The sequence below is a fragment of the Megachile rotundata genome, chromosome 16 (genome assembly GCF_050947335.1).
Source record: "Megachile rotundata isolate GNS110a chromosome 16, iyMegRotu1, whole genome shotgun sequence".
Lineage (NCBI taxonomy): Eukaryota > Metazoa > Arthropoda > Insecta > Hymenoptera > Megachilidae > Megachile > Megachile rotundata.
Genome location: NC_134998.1, coordinates 2,992,549 through 3,013,615, shown reverse-complemented (window position 1 = coordinate 3,013,615; position 21,067 = coordinate 2,992,549). Strand labels below are relative to the sequence as shown.

Below are 21,067 nucleotides of genomic sequence, written 5' to 3'. Positions count from 1 at the left end.
ATACATTTGTATTAAACTAACAATAAATTAGTGTTATTTAAAAAAAAAATGTTTGTAAGTTATAAAGACGTTCGGTTTAATACAAAAATCAACATAAAGTTACTATTATTATTCATAATAACAAAAAATGAAAGAAACTAAAAGGAATAAACATTTAATACTCTTTACAATTTGTATCAAGTTTTAAATGTTGCACTTTTTAATTAGTAACTGCTAGAAAATTCTGAGAGGAAAAATACGACAAAAAATGTCAAATAATTTGAGTTTACAATTGACAAAAACCTCACACAGGATTGAAATCATCAATTTTAATTAGCCCATTTTATGAATTTAACATGAACATTATTATCAAATGTCTGAGCGGTTGTCTTAACTATGTAATATTTACATAAATATTCAGTATTATATTATAAAGAATTAAAAGTACATGGGTCCCATACTCCAAATAAACGCAAAGTTACATCTATAACAGTATCTCATAATTCTGTAATAACAATAAGTATTAAATAAGATACTAGAACTTACTTATCATTATAAGATAATCTCAAATAATTGTAGACCCGTCAATCTTAAAACTTTTATAAAAATTTTATAAAAGTATATAAGTATACGTAAGATTCAACAGCTCAGGCTGTTCCCATGTTATATTCATAAAATAAAATTAGATTAAATTGACGCACATATTGCAATGGGCCATCTTAGTGAAATATTTGTATCTCCATCCTCCTTTCTATTATATGGGGTTCACTAATATTTTTCTAAAGTTCACAACGCAAGGGTTTCGATGAAAGCTCAATTCACGAATTACGTGTATGTATATATATATGTATATCACAAATGATGACAACACTTTATTGTTACTCTAATTTAACGTGTCAGTATCATTTCGCGAAGGGCAGGTAGAAAAAGCGAAAAAAGTTGACTAAAGCAAGTGCGACGAAATTTACGAAAAGCAGCTACGACATTACTTTTATTACGTCATCCTACGTATAAACACCGAACAATCATAATCCGTTCGGTACGCGTGTTTTTTTTTTTCGTTTCCACTGCTCAATTACAATTATATATTTGTGTGTGTCTATATATACATATACATATATACACAATTACGTGTATACATAGATATATACATAATTGTGCATATATACATATTATGTTTTGTGTATGTATTCGTGTATGTATATGTTCATATATATTTATACGAATTATAAATATATATATGCGTGTGTATGCGTGTCCGTGTATACGTATATTAAGCTTCTCTCCCTCTCTCTCTCTCACTTTCTCTCTCTCTCGCTCTCTCTCTCGCTCTCTCTATTATAAATGTAAAATACTGACATGCGTGTACTGCGGAGTCGTGACTTAAATCGTACGCATTGCTCGTCCACAGAAAAACTTGCGAGTGCCATGCAACCCTCGCGAGCGAAATCGAGGAGCACGTCGGTCATTTGAGAAAGAAGGAAAGCCTGGTTCTGCTTCGCGCGATCTCGCCACGCTCCGATTCCAAAGTACCTTTTTCTTTTGTACAAGAGTGCTATAATAATTTTGTCGGGAGAAGAAAACAAAGAACGGAACAGACGGAGGAACGACTTTGCCCAAACGGATGAATTTCCATAAGTTTTAAACCCGGCCAACAACACACACACACAGGGAGTTCCCCAAAAGAACAGAACGCCCAAGTATCGTGATTGCTACAAGGTTTTATTATTAATGGATTGAAAAGAAGAAAAAAAATGGCAAATAACGATGCACGAACGATGACGAAACACACAGGTAATACAGCATAACGATGTCACACGGCTCCAATGAGAAGTTCGTTTTTATTTGTTCATCAAAATAATTTAGTACCACATTGAGTCGAATGGTATCTGGCTCTGTTGGGGAAGTTGGGTAGAGGGAAAAGTGGCGCATATTAATAGACGAAGAAGAAAAATGGTTAGGAAAAATTGGCCTTAATTAAGCAATTATTATACGAGATCTTGTCGAAATATGCCTTGCGTAAATGTGTGTACCGACCAATCGTTCTTTTGCGGCTTGATTCTATTATTCCCTTTTTTCTGGTTTTCTTGTCTACGTCTGCACTACCGGCTAATAGTAGTTTAGAGCTAAATATACAACTAGTACCTCACATGTCTCAGGACCCCACGCAACTAATTATGCGCCCTTCAAATACTTCTGTACGAATGCACATTAGTATATATTTTTTTGCATTTTCACAAATCCGCACGCTTCACTCGGCCGTCCCTCGTTCTTCTAGTATTATCGTTAATAATGCACGTTGTTTGGACGCCATGCACTGTCGAAGTCCTACTTCTCTTCGTTTTTATTTTTTCATCGGTTCTATCTATTCTGATCAGTAGTTTCTTCTGGGTTGCGTTCGTCTCTGGCTGATCTTGTTAGATGTTCGCTTGTTCGACATTTTAGGGAACGATTCAAATGGTTCTTCGACGTTAATAGTACACACATACACTGACATACGCAGCATGTAACTTGAAATATAGCTTAAACGTTCCAAACGGACGCTCCTCGATTCTCACTCTAATGCCCTGTTTCTTTATACCGTCGTAGAGCGCTAATCTGCCTGCCCGTTTGCCACGTTCGTTTGCTTTACATCGTGTTTTGCTTTGTACCAGGAACATGCTACGCACTCGATCAATGTTGAATAAATTATTGACGACGATCAATACATTATAATTGCTAACATATCGAATTTTCCTCTCTTACGTATGTGTGTATACGAGTAGATACGCGCGTCCGTGTCATACGTATCGGTGTCATTTTCCGATTTTACATTGTCAAGAACGTTCAAAGAGAGGTCAGCGTAGCAAACGAGAATGAGTGACCGTGACATTCTGGAGATACGGCACAGTCGAAATTCTCTGGTCACCGTCGGCGGTTCGAGGAGGAGGACGACACATTTGAATGCACTGCGTTCATTCGATTCATTCCATTACGCGTTTCGCTGCGAAACATTTTAGATGTATAGTTAACCGTTTCTAGAAAGCAAGTGTTCTTGCGACACAATTTTGAGATGCTCGAAACAATTTTTTTTCCTTTTTATCTACCGCCGACAAAATTATGGCAATGTCCTCCTCGCGAGAAAGAGCTAACCTCAACCGACTCTCCTCGAATCGTGCAGTTCGTTACCGTAAAACGTATATGTAATATTAATAATTACTAATTGTATTTTATTATAAATTAATTAAAGAGCTCTTAATCGTACGTGTTTATGTGTGTATAATAATATTAATATTAATAATAGTAGTATGTACGATAACATTTTTGTAGCATCTTACTCCCTCGGCCGTTTCCATCGAATTCGACGCGCATCGTTCGCCTTTTTTTCACAATCTCTCTTTCTCGACGAAGGTTCAAAGAAACCCTGATGTTTTGGTGACTAGCGGCACTCCCAAATTTTCACCGTTTGATCAACACTACCGGTGACCACATAAGGATGGCTTTTGTGAAAATCTGCAAGAGTAAAATTACTTTAATACTAATTATCAACAAATATAACAGAAACTTAGAGGCAGTAATCAGTCCTGCTGGGAATTTTTAGATTAAATTGCATGTACAGGGTGCTCTAAAAATAACTGAAGAAGTCCTGAAGAAGATATAACTGGGACAACAATATTGCAATAAGCGTAATATTAGATAATAAATAAGATAATGTTCGTATGTTCCATCCCACTAATATATCTTTATAAATTATAATCCATCTATGAGGCAGAACGATATAATCTTTAGTTCCTAAAGAAATATTAATATCTTTTTATTATTAAATGTTCTATACAAAACTTAAACATTTTGTAAAACTTGAATAAATTGTTAACTGACAAAAGTTGCAAAGTCTAAAAGCAAGTGTGTTGATATATCTTAACTTTTCATTATTTTTGAGGCAACCTGTATCTATTTAACTAATTTTTCGATTCTACTTACCGACGGAAGTGCAAAAATGAACGTGCGCCTCGAGGGTTTTCATTGCTCGTTTATTGCGTGTGTCCCAGACTCGCAGGGTCTTATCGTCAGACGCACTGACGATAAACTTGCCACCGGGGTGGAAGACGATGCCACGTACCCAATTATCGTGTCCTAATAAAGTAAAGAGACAAACGCCGGCACCGACATCCCAAACGCGGATTACCTTGTCCCGCGAACCAGATGCAAGGAAAGGTCCTTCATGGGCACCTTTATTGTCTGCCCCTGCTGCAGCATTGATTGATGCTCTTGCACTATCCGGTGCCCATGTGATACACTCCACAACGTGATCGTGATCTCTAAGTTCCACCTACAAATAAAAGTATTTTAGTACATTTCCCAACACTTACATACATTTATAATGTAGATAAATGGATAAGTAATAGTAGACTGTGCGAGTATTTAGAAAATGTAAGCTTTGGAATGTTTTATTCTATATTCATATAACAAGTACCTTTGTTTCTTTTGTTGCTACGTGCCATACTCGTACTGTTTGATCGTTCGAGCAGCTAGCAATTAATTCTCCACAGGGGCTAACCCTGGCCATTCGTACCCATTCTCTGTGCCCTGTCAATGTTTTAACACAATAACCTGTCGCCACTTCCCATATTTTGATGGTTTTATCCCTAGAGGCGCTCACTACGAAATCCCCTTGTGGCACAAATGCGACAGAGCTCACACTGTGATCATGCCCGTGCATGGTTTTCACACAGGCGAAAGACTGGTGAAAGTCCCACAACTTAATAGACATATCTGCACTGCAAGAGACTAACAGTTTTCCGGAGACGTCAAATGAAACGTCCTGTACACTGTCAGTGTGTCCTTTCAATGTTCTTTCAAATTCGCCGCTTTCGAAGTCCCATACCTGGATGACACGATCATGAATAAGAAAACCAGTTTCAACAAAAACTAGTAGAGTTGACTCTTAGTAACAAACGGGGAAAGTTGAAAGTAACTCACTACTTTTTCAAAACCAGTGTGTGAAATAGTGTATAGAATAAACTTTAAACAGGGAGCAGAAAGCAATATTGACATTTAAATATTCATGAAGAAAAACAATACTGCATCATTTAACATTCAACTATTAGTAACCTTAACTTTTTATATTCACTACTTATTTGTAATGCGATAATGCTTCTAACAACAAACTTTCATGATTCCATAAGTTTATCAGAATAAACTGGTATTCCAATAGTAACAATGTAATTATAACTACTGGCTTGCCAATAATGTCCAACTTTAAGGTTGCTTATCATTTTACCTTAATGGTGGCATCTTCACTGGCAGATACTATAAGACTAAACACTGGGTGGAAAATAACTCTGTTTATGGGAGCTCTGTGTCCAGTAAGGCTAAATTTTTCAGGTGGCCTTGGTATCCATTCAGATGGTGATCTCTTGCTACGTGTTGGTGCCCCTTCGATGAATTCTTTCTCTGCTTCTGAGAGTTTGGATTCCAATTCCATTACCTACAATATAAAAAATATATATCAACACTGCAACTCTACCATACTATATTCATTTTTCACTTACAGTAATGATGAATGTTTTGCCTCATATACATATACTTTGATATTGCAAATAAAGGCATTATTAGTCAGTACACTACAAATCATTTTCAAAGTATTGAGGCGATTTGATTTTTCAAAGTTTGGAGCATGCTATGAATCTCGTAAATGGAAGTTCAACTAATTTTAATAAATGTGATTAATAAATAAATTAATAAAAATGAAGAAAATATAATTATAGGCTTTATTATCAATATGTTAATGAATATGTAAGATATTTATATACACCTTCCACATTTATCAAAATTAAGAAGATAGCATGCTGTATCAATGTGGCAAGGCAATATTTTTATCTGTATAAACACATAACTCTAAATTCGCTAATCCTCTTACCTTCTTCTGCAAGCGTATTACCGATGTCCATTTCTTCTCTAGAAGGCCTCCGTATTTTCTTTCCACTTCCCCAGGCATATCGGCTTCCTTCTTGAACGCCTCGAGTGCATCTTGATAGCCGTTAGTGCTGAGATAGTCCGCGATCGCCTTATTTCTGAAAGAATGGCATAACTATACACTCAAACTTTTGGCAAGCAACTACCTACTTCGTTGTATATGACCTCGCAATCGAAAGGTTCGTTTAATCAACACGAATAATTCATCAATAATTGTCTTGCAGCAATCGACGACTCAAAGTGATTCGTCTTGCATCACCTTGATACTGTTACATTAATGCAGACATTCCAAGTACCTACATTTTGTTACCATTCTTACAAATACTTGTTATATTTAAAATATGATACACTTAAAGATCTCTTTCGAGGTACTTGTAATAACATTATAAAATAATACAATTTCTCAGATTTACTAAACTGTTGTAAGAAAATGTAACATCCAATAATGTAATTATATTACATGCAAAACATTAACATAAATTTCTCATAGATATACTATCGCTTTGAATATAAAACACTTCTAGGATTAAGTCCAATTGCCTAAAATCTATATTTTTACCTGCATTTAACATTACATACCAGGAGTTTTTAATACAATCATAATATCATTAAAAGTTTAATTTCATAGAACTTCATGGCCTCAATAAAGTTAAATGTACATTCTATATTCAACTATTCTAAATTTCAATCTATCACTGGTCTAGCTGGACTGTTTTCCAGTAATAGATGAATTGTTACGCACATTCAAATCTATTGTTAACAATATAAACTGTGAAAACATGGTAAAATAAAATATTGACGTTTTATAGAGATATAGTTTGCTAGTCTCATTTCACAGAACCTCGTTTTCCGAACTTTCTTCATCGCACCAACGTGTGAAACAAGTTGAGAATTTCTTTGCACTTCCTTGACTCTATTCTTTCTACAAGACAATGTTCCGCAAAACACTTAACACATTCTCTACACACAAATACATCAAGAAAGTACTGACACACCTATATATCATTGTGATAATTGAGCTTAAAAATTTCCTATTATATGAAACACTTCCTGCGACATTTCAAACAGTTTAACAGTATGCAGTACTAAAGTTATCATGAAGCATACACACATTTCTCATGGCATTTACACTTTGCCGCAGTGTTGATGACATACTTTTATTATGTTATATGTATTATAATTATATAATGTATTGTAATATAATCATAATATTATTAAAACAACTGCAAATGATATTTGCTGATTACATTACTATAATCATTTTTCAGAAATCTTATTAATCATATTATTTAATACGATCAATGAATTTAAGAATGATGTGTATGCACCTGACAAGATATATTATCAAGAAATACACTTTTAACAGGAATATCAAAATATTACATATAAACAAAACACAAAAGCTATTCGTTACCTATATTACTACAACAATATCTTTAAAAATCTTAAGTTATGTTATTTGACGTAATTAGAGAATTGAGAAATTTACACATCCTATAAGCTAGGATATTTGCTTTTGCTAAGAGTATTATTTCCAATAATCTTAGCAAATACATTGTTTGATATTATTAAAGAACCACGGAATTACATACACATATATTACAAAGCTGGAAAATATATTCACTGGGAATATTAAAACATTAGATTTAAAAGGAACACGAGTGTCATTTACTCATCACATTCCTATAGAAATACCTTAACAAATTTGATTAATCACATTGTGTGATGTAACCAAAGATTTAAAGAATGACATGCATACACTCCATAAGAAAAGAGACTTGCTTTTACTAGTAATATCAGATTGTTACATCTGAAAGAAATGCAAATGCCATGGACTAAGATACTAACGTTAACAGTAATGACTAACATTATTGTATTATCTTCAAAAATCCTGGCAGACACATTATTTGATGTAATTGAAGAACCCAAGAATGGCATGTGCACAGCCTCCAACTCTGAAGACATGTTCTTGCTAGTAATATCAGAAAATTACATCTATAAGGAATGCAAATGTCATTGGCTGAGTCCATTATCACAATATTGTCTTTAGGTATCTGTATGAGTATTTGATGTGATTAAGGAATTAAAGAATGACATTTAACCGAAAACAACCCACGGTATAGGCAGGTACAACGGAGGCCGCAGGTTGAATACGTGGGAAAAGAGATTGAAAGTCGGGCAGAATTATGCCGGGGTGAAAGGCCTGAAGTCGGTCGTTCGTCCCTGTTCACCTGCTTCCACATGATAGTAAGTACATAGCGAATTATCAGCGCGTGTTTCGTTCAAATGCCGGCAAACAAAGCGAATGAAGCCGGAAAGCGCGATCGATTCCTCCTTCGGCGATTCAAGACCTTTCACTTCACCGAACGGGACACAACAGAATAAATCAGATCCACGTCGAAAAACCACTATGCTCCTCGTTCCCGATACCAGCCTGCACGTTTCGCTAATTATTCAAGTGTTTTGGGCTTGGGCATCGATATTAATCTTCCATGGAGAAAGTTCGGAACATGCGGCACCAATCCTCAGGCAATATCCTGATCCAATTGCTGTCCTGGATATTTTTGGAGGGCCAGAAATTGCTGTGCAGTGGCATCTTCATGTTATTTTATTCCTTGTGTGAATTTCAAGGCTCGCTACGGTTGATCGTCTTTTATGCGAAGATGATCCCCTTTCCATCTTGCCTCGGATCTTCTTTTTCCATTTACCTTAGCACACCTGTCAGCGGGTATCACGTACACGAGATATAAGGTTTCTCATCGCCGTCAGAAATGCACCTCGTTGGTCTGTTACACTTGGAGTCATCGACAGAATTTCCTTGAAGACTGTTTCAAATGAATTAACGTTGAGAAAATATCTTTTATATACATTTTATCTTCTATCTTCCGATAAGAAACTTGGAGTTTCTTTTGAATTAATCAAATTTACATAGGGAAATGTTATCAGGTTTATATAGGGTGTTTCAGTATTGATACGAGTGAAAAGAAAGTGATCTGCAAAAACAAATAAAAAATGTAGATTCTTTTTTACTTGCAACTTTCATTTATCTTTTTTTTTTCTTTTTTTTTTTTTTGGAAATTAAATTTGTACGATTGAAAGAATATTTATTTATGACAAAATAATAAAGATGATATTTTAAATTCGTTAACATGAAAAAATTAGTTGCTACAAATTAATAAATATAATTATTAATAATGTTGAAATTAGTACTATTATAGTACAATTATAATGTTCTTGTAACATTAATTATAATGTTATGATATTGTTAGTTATGTACATATTATTATACCAACAACATTATGTAGAAGAACTAGTAATACATTAATAACTAATTTAATAATAAATTTTTTCGTAAATAATTTAAAAAATTTTCAAATATAATTTTTTCAAAAATGAAGTCACATGAACAAATTTTAATTTATATTTTCACTTTGTTTACAGTACAATCAGTTACTAAAGCACCCTATATAAAATATTATGCTTTCTTCCAGCACAATAAATTAATGTTTGAATTTTAATAATGATAATAATAATTTAAGTTTCCTTAACAAATAAAGGTTTTCAAACTAGTTTTTGTTATAATAAAAATAATATTTAATTGTAGAATGATACTTTTTATAATGCATTATTTTCTATTTACGCTTGAAACGTATAATACAATTATCACATTTAAGGAAAAAGTTTCAGCAGATAATCGGTGCTGTTTATATCATTAATTGGTCATTAACGCTTAACGGGGCATGTATAAGAGCGCAAGATATGCGAATTAATTTCACTGCTATGAAACCGCTTGGCAAGTGTTAATTGCAATTCTAATTGCAATCCCGTAAACGTATGAATAACCGCCAGATGCGCAGCTTTTAGAAAGTGATTCTTATTTCGATCAACGAGAGTTTTCCACTTGAACGAGCTCAATACTCTTGTAAACAATTCTCTTTCTTTGGACAACAAAAAGAAAAGAGCAGTAATAAAACAGCGTAACAGTTAACTGCTTCCCCGTTAAAACAGCGTAAAATGAAAAATATCTTTTCTGTTTCGACATTTAATGCATATGGGATATGGATATAACACCCTTTGCAACGTGAGTCATAATATTAGATAATGTATGGCAATTATATACCTGGTGTCTCAAAATGTGAGCAAATAAATGCTTGAGATATCAATCATTTTATATCAGATAATAAATAACTTATGCAATTAGATTTCATTCTTCCATTTTGATGGAGGCTTGGAGTTTTCGTGATTTCATCTTCTTCACGCTTTTACTGACAATATTTTATGAGAATATGGATTTTATCAGATGGTAACCCAAATTGCCTGCGAATAAAAATGCAGAATAAAATTTTAAGTTTTTTAAAAGAATGAGGAAAGTTTAAAAATTCTACTGAATTTTCACTTTTTAATTTATCCTGTTTCCTTCACGTTAAATTCGACAAAAGAATATAAATGCTCCATTTCATAAAGGAATTTAAGTTTCTTACAGCAGGTACTTTTATGATCCTCCAATTACAGAATGTAACTTACCACAATGACCATTAAAGGGAATTTATCATTAGCAATGTCCTGATTGCACATTTTTTATCCTCCATATAAACTTGTACCCTAAGGCACATACTATAATTGGTATTTTAATACAGTTAAGAAAACACTGAAGTATAAATACTAGTATCAATTTTATCACACGAATAAAGGGTCAAAGTTAAACAGAAAAAGAAGCAAAAGCTTAGCTTCAAAATTGCATGTTATCAAAAGATGTGATCAGTTGAGAAAAATAAAAAACAGGAAAAAATAATAGAATGGAGCTAATTTCATTGTGAAGTTCACTGTGAAGTACACTATAATAGTATAATGGTGCAGAATAAAGTGAACAGAGTAAAATTATGTAACTGATAAATGGCAAGATTGATCTGTTCGCCTGCATTAATTCCTATAACACAGTGCTTTAATCCTTAATTGCTACCGTCAAAATGAAGCGTAAAGTATTCTGAGACTTTCCTTTTTAATTCCCCAACAAAGATTGACATCAATGCATGTAATTAGTAAATTATAAGGCTCAAGCAAACTGACGGTTGCTGAGACAATAGCGCCAGTTACCTGAGCGTATGGGGTTCCCAACCCCATTATATAAGGGGTTACAAAAAATATTGCAATAAGGTCTTCCTTTTCTCGTGAATATTCTACCAAACAGTTTATTTTTTTTTAATGCAGTACATGTCAGTAAGGGGGTATAATTTTCCATTCCATCCCTTCAAACATTTGAAACCCTTACATGGTGGTTCATATCGATCGTGTTGCATACCACTTTCACCCTCCCCTATTATTTTCCACTTTCTTACATCGTTAACGAAATAGAATGGGTGAAACGTTGGCAAACGCAGGGAGGAGCTCGATCGATTGCAAGGTCTCATTGCAGCCGGCGAATCTTCCTCAACTTTCATGCACACTTTTCACCAGTTAACAACCTTCTTCTGCCAGCTTCTTGGCTTCTCATTGCCTCGTTAAGAAACCTAGAGTCGCTTCTTCTAGTGACACTTGTATCATTTTGGAACCAAATCCATACGCTCCTGTGTTGCCTGAATTTATTATTGTAATTATTTCTTGGCATGAAAATACACTTACTAATATTCTGGCTATATACATTTCAGTGTTTTGTTAACTATACTAAAATTATAGTTCAGTGGTAATCTCATTAAACATCAATCAGAATTTAGTAGTTCATCAATCATAACTTTCTAGCTATCCTAACTTTCTAGTGTGACTTTACTGGAATATCAATTATAGTCTAAAGTTTTATTAACTACAATTTGGTATTGTAACTATAGGTATCTTTTTAACCATGACGAAATATCAACGACAGTTTGATATTTTATAAATTACTATTTTACACTATTTTATAAATTACAAAAATGCCAGTTATAGTTTGTGATTTCATTAGCTATAGTTTGGTATAGAACTATATTTACAAGTTTATTTTGTCAGCTGTAATTTAGTGTTTCAATTCTTCTAAATTAGCAAATATAATATAACATTTCGTGCACTATGGTTAATTTATCATTAACAATAAGCTATCTTATAGTGTAGTGTTTCATCAAATATTTTTAACCGAATTTTTCAAACACAAAAGTTTTAAGTTTGTTTCTATAGCGATCCATCAAAATGCAAACTTAAAATATCAAGATGGATTAATGAACGATTTTACAATGAAGATCGAATTTCACTTGATAGTTCTAAAAAAAGAAGCCTGGTAAGAGGAGCAGATACTCCAAGAGGCCACCTGTAATGATCAATGAAACCCTTTACTTTCCTCCGTTCATCATTTTTTCCTTCACCCCTTTGTTTCCAAACACGTTCCTGTACTTTAACTCTGTAACTTTAGTATTCCTTATTGAAACTTGAATACAGAGGTTCAGGAAACTTGGAAAGTACTTTGCCAAAAACTTTAAACAAATAAACATAGTGCGTATTATAATAAAAAATATATATTTTATATAATTATAAAAATATTTGCATGTTACTTTTGGAGGCCACTTAAAAATATAAGGTTGGTAATGAATCTAACCGAACAAATTTTGGAAAATTGTACAAATTTTTTAATTATACAATTATGTACAAATTCCTTGACTACTTTATCCTAAAAACATTGTTAATTAAAAAGAAAAAAAGATCTATATTAACCTTATATTTTTAAGGTCTACCAGAAATTTTTGTACGTAAATATTTTTCTAAAAATATACAGATTCAAATAAATTATAACCTCCATTTTGTCCAGTAACTCGATATTACAAAAATGACTAAAGATAGTTATCAGCAAAGACTGAGATTATTGAGAATCAATACAAAATATAGGAACATTTTGGAGTTTGAATAGTAGAACTATAAAATGAGAATGTAAGCAAAACAGGTTTCAAGGATTTTGAGAACATAAAACTATTCTCCAAAATAAAATATAATACCTAGCAAATATATCTTTCCAATGCTATTGAAAACATAAATGTTCAACAGGATAAATGTTATGTTTTCAGAACATTTTGTTTTATTTAGTAGACTATTTCAGTCTAATTTTAAATAATTAGAAAGAAGAAATACAGGTAATCCTCTTTTGCATAATAATGTGAAAGTACCAAAACAGTCCAGTTTGCACTTATGACCCTCTACTCTCTGAGAACCCAGAACAATTGACTATAAACTTCCAACTTCCCAGTGGCTTTGTGAACCTGGGGACTGTTCTACTTACTTCAAAAACACAAGAGACTCAAAATTTAAAATACTAACTTCTTAACCCAGAACTTAGCATTGCCCTTAATATTATTCAATTTTGTACATGAAACCTACACAAGTAAAATAAAACTGCAAAAAGGATCTTTCACCCGGTCTTTATTCAACGAAGTCGCAAAAGTTGGTCATCATTATACATATTGAAAGTTGACTGTCCCCACCAATTCTTGAAACTGGCTTTATGGAATGAGCCTCCGGCGTTATGTATAAAATAAACAAACGGATGATATCGCAGATATTCGACGTCGTTTGTTATCGGATTTTTATTTGTACACAACATAAAAGAAATATCCGAGATTTCCTGGGATGGCTACCTTCTATTGCATAACTCGCATTTTTGTGCAGAGGGAGACTGAAATTCTCATGTCCCTCTACCTAAGGAAAATAGCGATAAAAGAAAAGGTCGCACCATTAACAGATCTCACGCAAATTAGACATAATGCGTAGTAATCTTGAAAGCTCCTACATATTCCTAGGATAAATTCTCAAATTTAAACATTCAGGAATTTAGAAATTCTGTATTTTGTAAATCTATAAATTTAGAAATTTTAAATTTGGAAATTTGTTAATTTGAGAATGTATGAGAACTTAAAAAAGAAATTAATTTTCAATAATTAAACTATTTTTTGTACAGTTATATCTTTTGAAAATAAAATGGACTCTTCACAAGGTTTTCATCTACTTCATCTACAGTGGGCTTTAATAAATATTTATAATATAACAAGATTTATAATAAACTTACGTTCGCAATTCATTTTGTAATAGTATATTGCTTAACATTGTTCATTTGAAATAAAAGACGTTAATTTTTATTCCAGAAGATATTTTTTGAACGTACAACAAATTCAAACAATTTTTAAAAACTTTCATGAAGTTAGAAAATTTCACTAAAACTAATCTTTGAAATCTGTTATACTTCCCTAAATTTTCAATATTCTTTAAACCTGTTTAAATCCAGATTACAAGTTTAGTGTACAATAAAAATTACACAACTCATTTTAAATGATTATAAACGACATAGTACTAGAACATAAAGCTTAAACTAAGAACCCACATTAGTAAAATGAATGCCGTTATTGCAAATATTTGTTAAAACTTGGATAAAATGCATACGAAATCCTGTAAAGAAACCCCGTTAAAGTCGTATTTGCTAACCTCATTCAGGCAACAATCGTTATTAAAAAGGAGGTTTAAAACCCGTAGTCTAAGTTTTAGATGAAAGACTGCGAAGTTCAAACATCCCAAAATTCAGCGACCAAGGCTAAAGTCTGAACGAGGAGCATACACGTTTGACCGGCTCCTCTCCTCCCTACAGTGTCTGGTGTCTGCATTTCCCTGTTTCCCCGTTTCTTCCTCCTTCGTCCGCTGGTTCGACGTGTTATCGATCCCGCTATTTGCGCGTGCTCAACAGACGCCCTCTCCTGCGGCTGGTTCCCCCCGCACGACACGCGTCGATCCACGACTGATTTGACGTCACCAGAATTAGTCAGCATCGATCGACACCGAAATCGATAATGTCCCGTTTTAGTATTAATACCAACAGGGGTTGTTACGAACCTTACCCCAACCCTCAACCGGAGAATCACAGATACGCAGTACGCATTTTTTTGTCAAGCTGACTTATTGATCTTCGCCGAAGCCCGGATAGAGGCGTTGATTACAACCAGGGTCATCGGTGACCATAACACCGTTGTATAATTAAAAAGAACAAGGTTCTTAATACCTTTACTGCTCTACTAATACCATGGTATGGAGAAAAACCGAAAGGTTATAAGTATTAAACGATAGTGGAACATGCCAGGCTTCTCTAGGGAAAATGGCGACGCAGAAGAAGGCATATCAGACTGTGGTGCACGACTTAAGAAAACGATGATATAAGACCTTCGTGTAAACTAGACATTACATATTTCCACATTTTCAAATTCACTGATTCTCAAATATCTAAATTTATTTCCAAGTTCTCAAGTTCCTAAGTTCCCAAATTTCAAAAAACTTCTAAATTTCTAAATATCTAAATGATAAGTTCTCAAACTTCGAAAACCTTAAAAGCCGAATTCCAAAATCTCCAAATCCTTAAAGTTCGAATTCCAAAATCTCCAAATCCTTAAAACCCAAATTCCAAAGTCTCCAAATCCTCAAACTTTAAATTCCAACTTTTTCAAACCCCTAAGTAAATTTCTAAAGTCCACAAATTTTCAGATTTCAAAACTATTAAGGAAAGGGCCCCAATATTTGTGTAAACTGCACGTAAACGTTACACGATAATTCTAGAATATTACAACAAATTGTTGGGTTTTCTTCCCGTACATTAGCATTTTCCTAAATAAAGTCTAAAATGCTGTCGTGTATATTAACCTCGCGTCTAGTCGATTCGGTCGTGCAACCCGGAGTGCACGCAATATTAGGTGTATGCAGAGATAATGGCTCTACGTTTATTTCTTGCGTCAATGAATTTCATCAAATATTCTACATGTGCTATTTTTATAGGATGACGTATTTTAATCTATAAATACGTATTACTGGCAAAAATATTTAAAATTAAACTTAAGGTATTTTTGTAGACGTTAAAAAATTCAGTACTAAAAGTAGTCAATATTTTATGAAATATTTCACAATATTTTGTAATGAAATGTCTGAATGAATTTAGAGCATTTTACGGATCTAATACCTTTTTTATATAGAATATATCAGAGAATTGATTTATCTGGAAAGTGTATAGTTTCATTTAAAGAAATAAGTTCATGTTGAATTATTGAAGATGCCTATGCCTAGACAAGGCTTGATCCATAAATACCTCCACGAAGAACAGTAAGTTTTGCTTAAAACGTATTCGCTTAACTAATAATTTGAGGGTTGTTTATAGACCAAAATAGATCATCTTTTATATCGTATACCTAACACTTAAAATATACCTTTTCGTCTCAAGAAAGTACAGAAAAAAAGAGAAATTAATCGTAGGTCACTGATGCATTTTTAGACACATATTGTAGGCGAAAATGAAATTTAAGTATCAATGTTATTAAATATTGTTGTAAAATTTCCTTTCCATCTTTTCTGAGTCATGTTGGCAATGAAAATATAAAAAGTTTTATGTTTTATTACATCCACAATATATAGTTTAATAGCTAGGTGGACACAATGTACATTTTATGTAGAAGGCTCATAAAAAAATTGTTCAAATTAGCAACAGTTTACCACTTCAATTTTGCTGTTTGAACAGATTGAAATTTAGTACTCAGCATTCGAACATAAAATACACGCTGTGTATACAATTTTGTTTATTTCTCTTTCGAAAACAAACTATACACTTACTGCCCGAATTTCTGCGCAGTTTGTGGAAATTTGGATATTTCAGACTTGAATAATGGAAGTATTTTTTAATTAGGTACAGTTGTAATTAATACACAGTGTTTGGTTTAATATTCTATTAATTTTTTATGTGACAATGACATTTCACTGATAAATGTTTAATGATTAAATTATGAATTATCATCTCGTCAAATATTTTTGTTAAAATATATTGCAAGATCAACCACATTAAAATTTCTAAAATTACAATGACGGACAATTTAGAATCGTTTCACAATTTTGACAATAAATATAACTAACATTTGTGAACATCATTTTTTAAAATTAAGACATAATGTAAAATATCTGTATCTTAGTGTGTAAATATTGTATGTTCCCTGTTTTCCAAAAAATAGGTTTGAAGATGCAATATATTAAATAAATATCTGCTGCATTGTATTTATTATGTGATATGTATAACAAACTATAAACAATTATAAACGTTTGCGCAACTAGAATAATAGATTATGCAACCACAGTAATGGATTGTGAAACCAGAGGACTAGCCAAAAAAATTCACAATAAATAAAAATACTATTTTTAACAAATTTAAACAGTTAATATAAATACGATTTTTATACATCAGATTTTTTATAAAAAGACAGTTAGGAATTATTTAATTTTGCTTTAAAAAACTGAAATTTCGTAAAAAGTGAGGATTTGTGCAAGAGCCATCAGTCGTTTTTAACACAACTTTACCTTAAATTAATAATTTTCAAATAACGGTAATATTATGTTGTATGTTCTTGAAATGATAACCAAGCTAAATTGAACTACTTACAGGTGGGAAGATCGATAACTATGGAGCAATGACAATGCAAGATATGAGATATAAAATAGATATTTATAAATATTTATAAATGGATATATTTAAATGCAACCTGATGCATACGCTTACGTGTTAAATTATTGCCTTTTCCAAACTGATAACAATCCTAAGCATGCAACTCATATAATAATATTAAAGTTAGATGTAAAAATTTTGTCATGGCTCTCTTCAATTAGATTTAGTTAATAAAGTTAAACAATATATGTAGTAAAAAAGTAAGAACACTGTATTAATAATAACGCCCAACGTCTTTCATTACTAAATTATCTTAAGTAGCCATGCTTGTAAATTATTAGTTCAAGCTAAAGGTATGTTAGTATTATATTACAGAATGTCCACCATGTATTACTTATAAATTTAATATATGAAGAATTAGTTTTACAAAATGTTAATCGTATTTATCGTTTAAAATGTAAAACAATCTTAAATAGTTGACCATTACTTTAACTTTGGTATTCTTGTAGAGTCTATGTACCTAAGATTGTAGATAATACAGTATTTAAATTTTTTAAATTTGAACTTGTTTGGTACTTTCCATTATTATTGGCTAGTATTAGGATCTGTTGTGTTCTTTGTACTATAACTATTTGAATATACAAAATCCGACAAGTTGGTCATACCATAGCAGTCAACATGTTAACTGTTTTCTAAATAACCCGAGCTGTTCTTTTCAATAACACAAAATTTTCTAGTATGGCTTGTTCAAATTGTTACTTTAGTGTATCGGTTCGCCAACGTTACAAACACTTCTGTTCCATTAACCTGCTTAACTGAGCTATTTCTTGATCGTAAATGAATATGTAATAAAAAATGAACGAATGCGAAGCAATATATCTTATCGGTAAAAGAATACATAGATTTTATTTTATAGAGTAGCGTAATGAAATATTGGTTTAATGAAATTGTGGAATTTAAGTAATTGTGTTTAAGAATTGAAAATCTTAAATATCTACACTAACAGAGTGTCTAATTACTTTTTTGACTCACTATTGCGTTAGTAATATAATTGACGCGGTGATCCGCTGACCTGTATGACAAAATTTTAACAGACATTTTTCTAATGTAAACATATTAATAATTTGAAATAACAGATTTAAAGCAACTGAAAGAATGTGATAACATGAACAATATATATACATTACTAAAAATTTTCATCATGTATTAGATGATCTATAGCTTGAAAAGTTTCCATGTTACAAAAATGCATGCATGAAACAGTGAAAGTTCTTTCTCCTTTCTGCAATGTTACAATTACTAATGATTTTGTTACATTTTATTTGCTGCATTTAAGCAATTACCTACTGGAATTTGCAGTTGATCAATTTTAATTTCACAGTTTCTATTTATTTCCAAATAGCGTTACGATTGTAGTATTAAACTGTAATTTGCACAGAATTTTCTAGTACCGATTATCTACCACATTCCTAAACCCATCCCTAAACTCTATCGCTTAGAATCAAGGAAAAGGAAAGCTGGCTAGTACGCAATAGCTCCTTTTGTTCTCGCGTATTCGACTGAGATTAATGCGACCTTACTGAATAAAATTTCGTTGCGTTGCAATCCCTTTGATCCTTTCCTGTTCTCGCAAATAATTTCACGGTGATTCCAACAATTATGCACGCTGTACTTCTATATAAAAATTGATTTACGCTGAACTATTGACCTTATACATCTCGTTAGGAAAGCTTCAAGCCATCGTTCATATTATTAGAACCCAGAGATTTCTCTTACGCTTTTCATGGTCGTTTCTGACAGAAAATCCTCTTATTTATGTGCAATGAATTGTCTACATCAACACAGAATGCGAATATGGCTAAAATAATATATCATACTTTTTTGTGAAGAGGTATGTTGTTACCACAGATGCTATAAAATTCATAATTCATAATCTGCTAAAATTTGGTATTTAAATTTAATAAATATTCTGTGACACTTTAGGGTTAGCATTTTTGACTGCCTATCATGTTCACTAAAATCAAGAAAGTATAATATTATATTTTAATTTTTATTTTTGCTTTAAAATGTTTTCTGTTACATTACAAACTCCTCAATTTATGTTTATTGCATGAATTTTAATAATATTATCCAATTCATCATGAGGATATAATACCTCAGTATTTTTATTTTTACTGTATAAAAACAATTCTTTTCTACTATTTATTATCATCTCTAATAAACAATTTTTATACCATGTGTATACTTTTCAATTGAATAACAAACTGATAAATGCATTTTTTCAGTGATTTCAAAGTTTAAAATATATGTACATATTTTTCAAACAGGTATTCATCTTATCAAAAACCATAATAATTATCTGAGAAAAACTCATGCAAGAACTCAAAATAATACTTCAGCACATCATTTTTATTTTTAGTATATAAAAGAATTTCTGTCTGTTCTTTAATTTCACTCTTTATGACCAATCTATATCGCTATCATCTATTTTGCACAGTTTTCACTCTAGTAGCATAAAACAAATAAAACATTCTAGTATTTTTAATATACCACCATCAGATGATTTTCATACTTCTTTAGTATGTTGAGGCCATAGTCTTAAGCAACCTTTTCCTTAAGCATAACCAACGGAAAATAATAGTTTCCGGGATATTCGCGATAAACTATTTTTGATTACTCTACTGTTTATATAAATACATCGCAACGGCTGAAAATTAATATATACAACGGGTGGACTTAAATTGCAAACTTACCTAATTTCAGTGATTTTGAATATTAAATTGCGTGACTAGCAATGTCATACCGACCAGTATATTTTGACCTATTCTAACTTAATCTACTAAGTACATCTTATTTTTTTGTATTAAAAATAGCTGAAATCGGGTAAATTTAATTTCTAATCCGTTGTACATATTCGGCCGCTGTGATATATGTATTTATAAAAATAGTGGAGCAGCAGCAATTAAATTTTGATTCATACACAGCCATAGGCATGTAGATATATGCAGAATTAAATGTAATAGCAACAATATTTTAAAAGCTAAAATTTTCCGTCGATTATACGTAAAGGAAAGTTGCTTAAAATCATATTCGCAACAACACAATAAAACGAGCATTATCTCATATTGGCATATTAGAAACTCGCCAAAATATTTTCATGAACGAGTCAATCAAGAAGAACTGTTTTCCATTTCAGATATTTGTTTCCACGAATAATGTCATTGTTGTTTTGAAGCAAGTCACCAAACATCCACTGCTAACTCGATGTATCAAAGAAAACATTTGATCCTTCTCTCTATTACCCACACTACAGGGAAGTAGTCCATTCTCACTCCATTCTCGCACTACGCCCCATTCTCGTCGTGCGATTATTGTAATCCGCAGTTACTGTTTCCTTATTAATATGCATCGCACGTTACACTACATGCTCCGGCTGTAATCATCCGATAAAAATATCACGCAGTGTGCTGCTTCTTTTCAGCACGTGTTTCACAACTACCAATACAGCTAATCGTTCACCAATTTCAGTTCTGCGACTCTTCTAACTCTTAACCTGTGATCAGTCAAACATCTCAATAATATAATTACGTCAATTTTTGTAATAATAAATAATAATACTTTGTCCTCAAATTTTAGAGTTAATTAGATTCTATATACAGCAATCACCAAAAAAATACCTCATAATACATTGATTTCAAGGATATGGTAAATCTTGTTATGTGATAA

At 32.2% G+C, this 21,067-nt stretch overlaps 1 protein-coding gene across 2 annotated transcripts in view; it reads right to left on the bottom strand.

Annotated features, from left to right (window-relative positions):
• Positions 1-942: 942 nt before the first annotated feature.
• Lis-1 (LisH and WD40 domain-containing Lis-1) overlaps positions 943-21,067 on the bottom strand; it is a 20,956-nt gene continuing 831 nt past the window's right edge. Inside the window, exons 1-6 of one of the 2 annotated variants that reach the window (XM_012283594.2) lie at positions 7,802-7,914; positions 5,879-6,032; positions 5,240-5,446; positions 4,433-4,843; positions 3,940-4,288; positions 943-3,471 (exon numbers count right to left, since the gene is read on the bottom strand). In XM_012283594.2, the coding sequence (XP_012138984.1) occupies positions 3,398-3,471; positions 3,940-4,288; positions 4,433-4,843; positions 5,240-5,446; positions 5,879-6,032; positions 7,802-7,899 (1,293 nt within the window). In that variant the 5' untranslated portion in view covers positions 7,900-7,914 and the 3' untranslated portion in view covers positions 943-3,397. Of the gene's footprint in view, positions 3,472-3,939; positions 4,289-4,432; positions 4,844-5,239; positions 5,447-5,878; positions 6,033-7,801; positions 7,915-21,067 lie in introns of those variants that run through there. The other variant, XM_003702543.3, reaches the window with a different exon arrangement.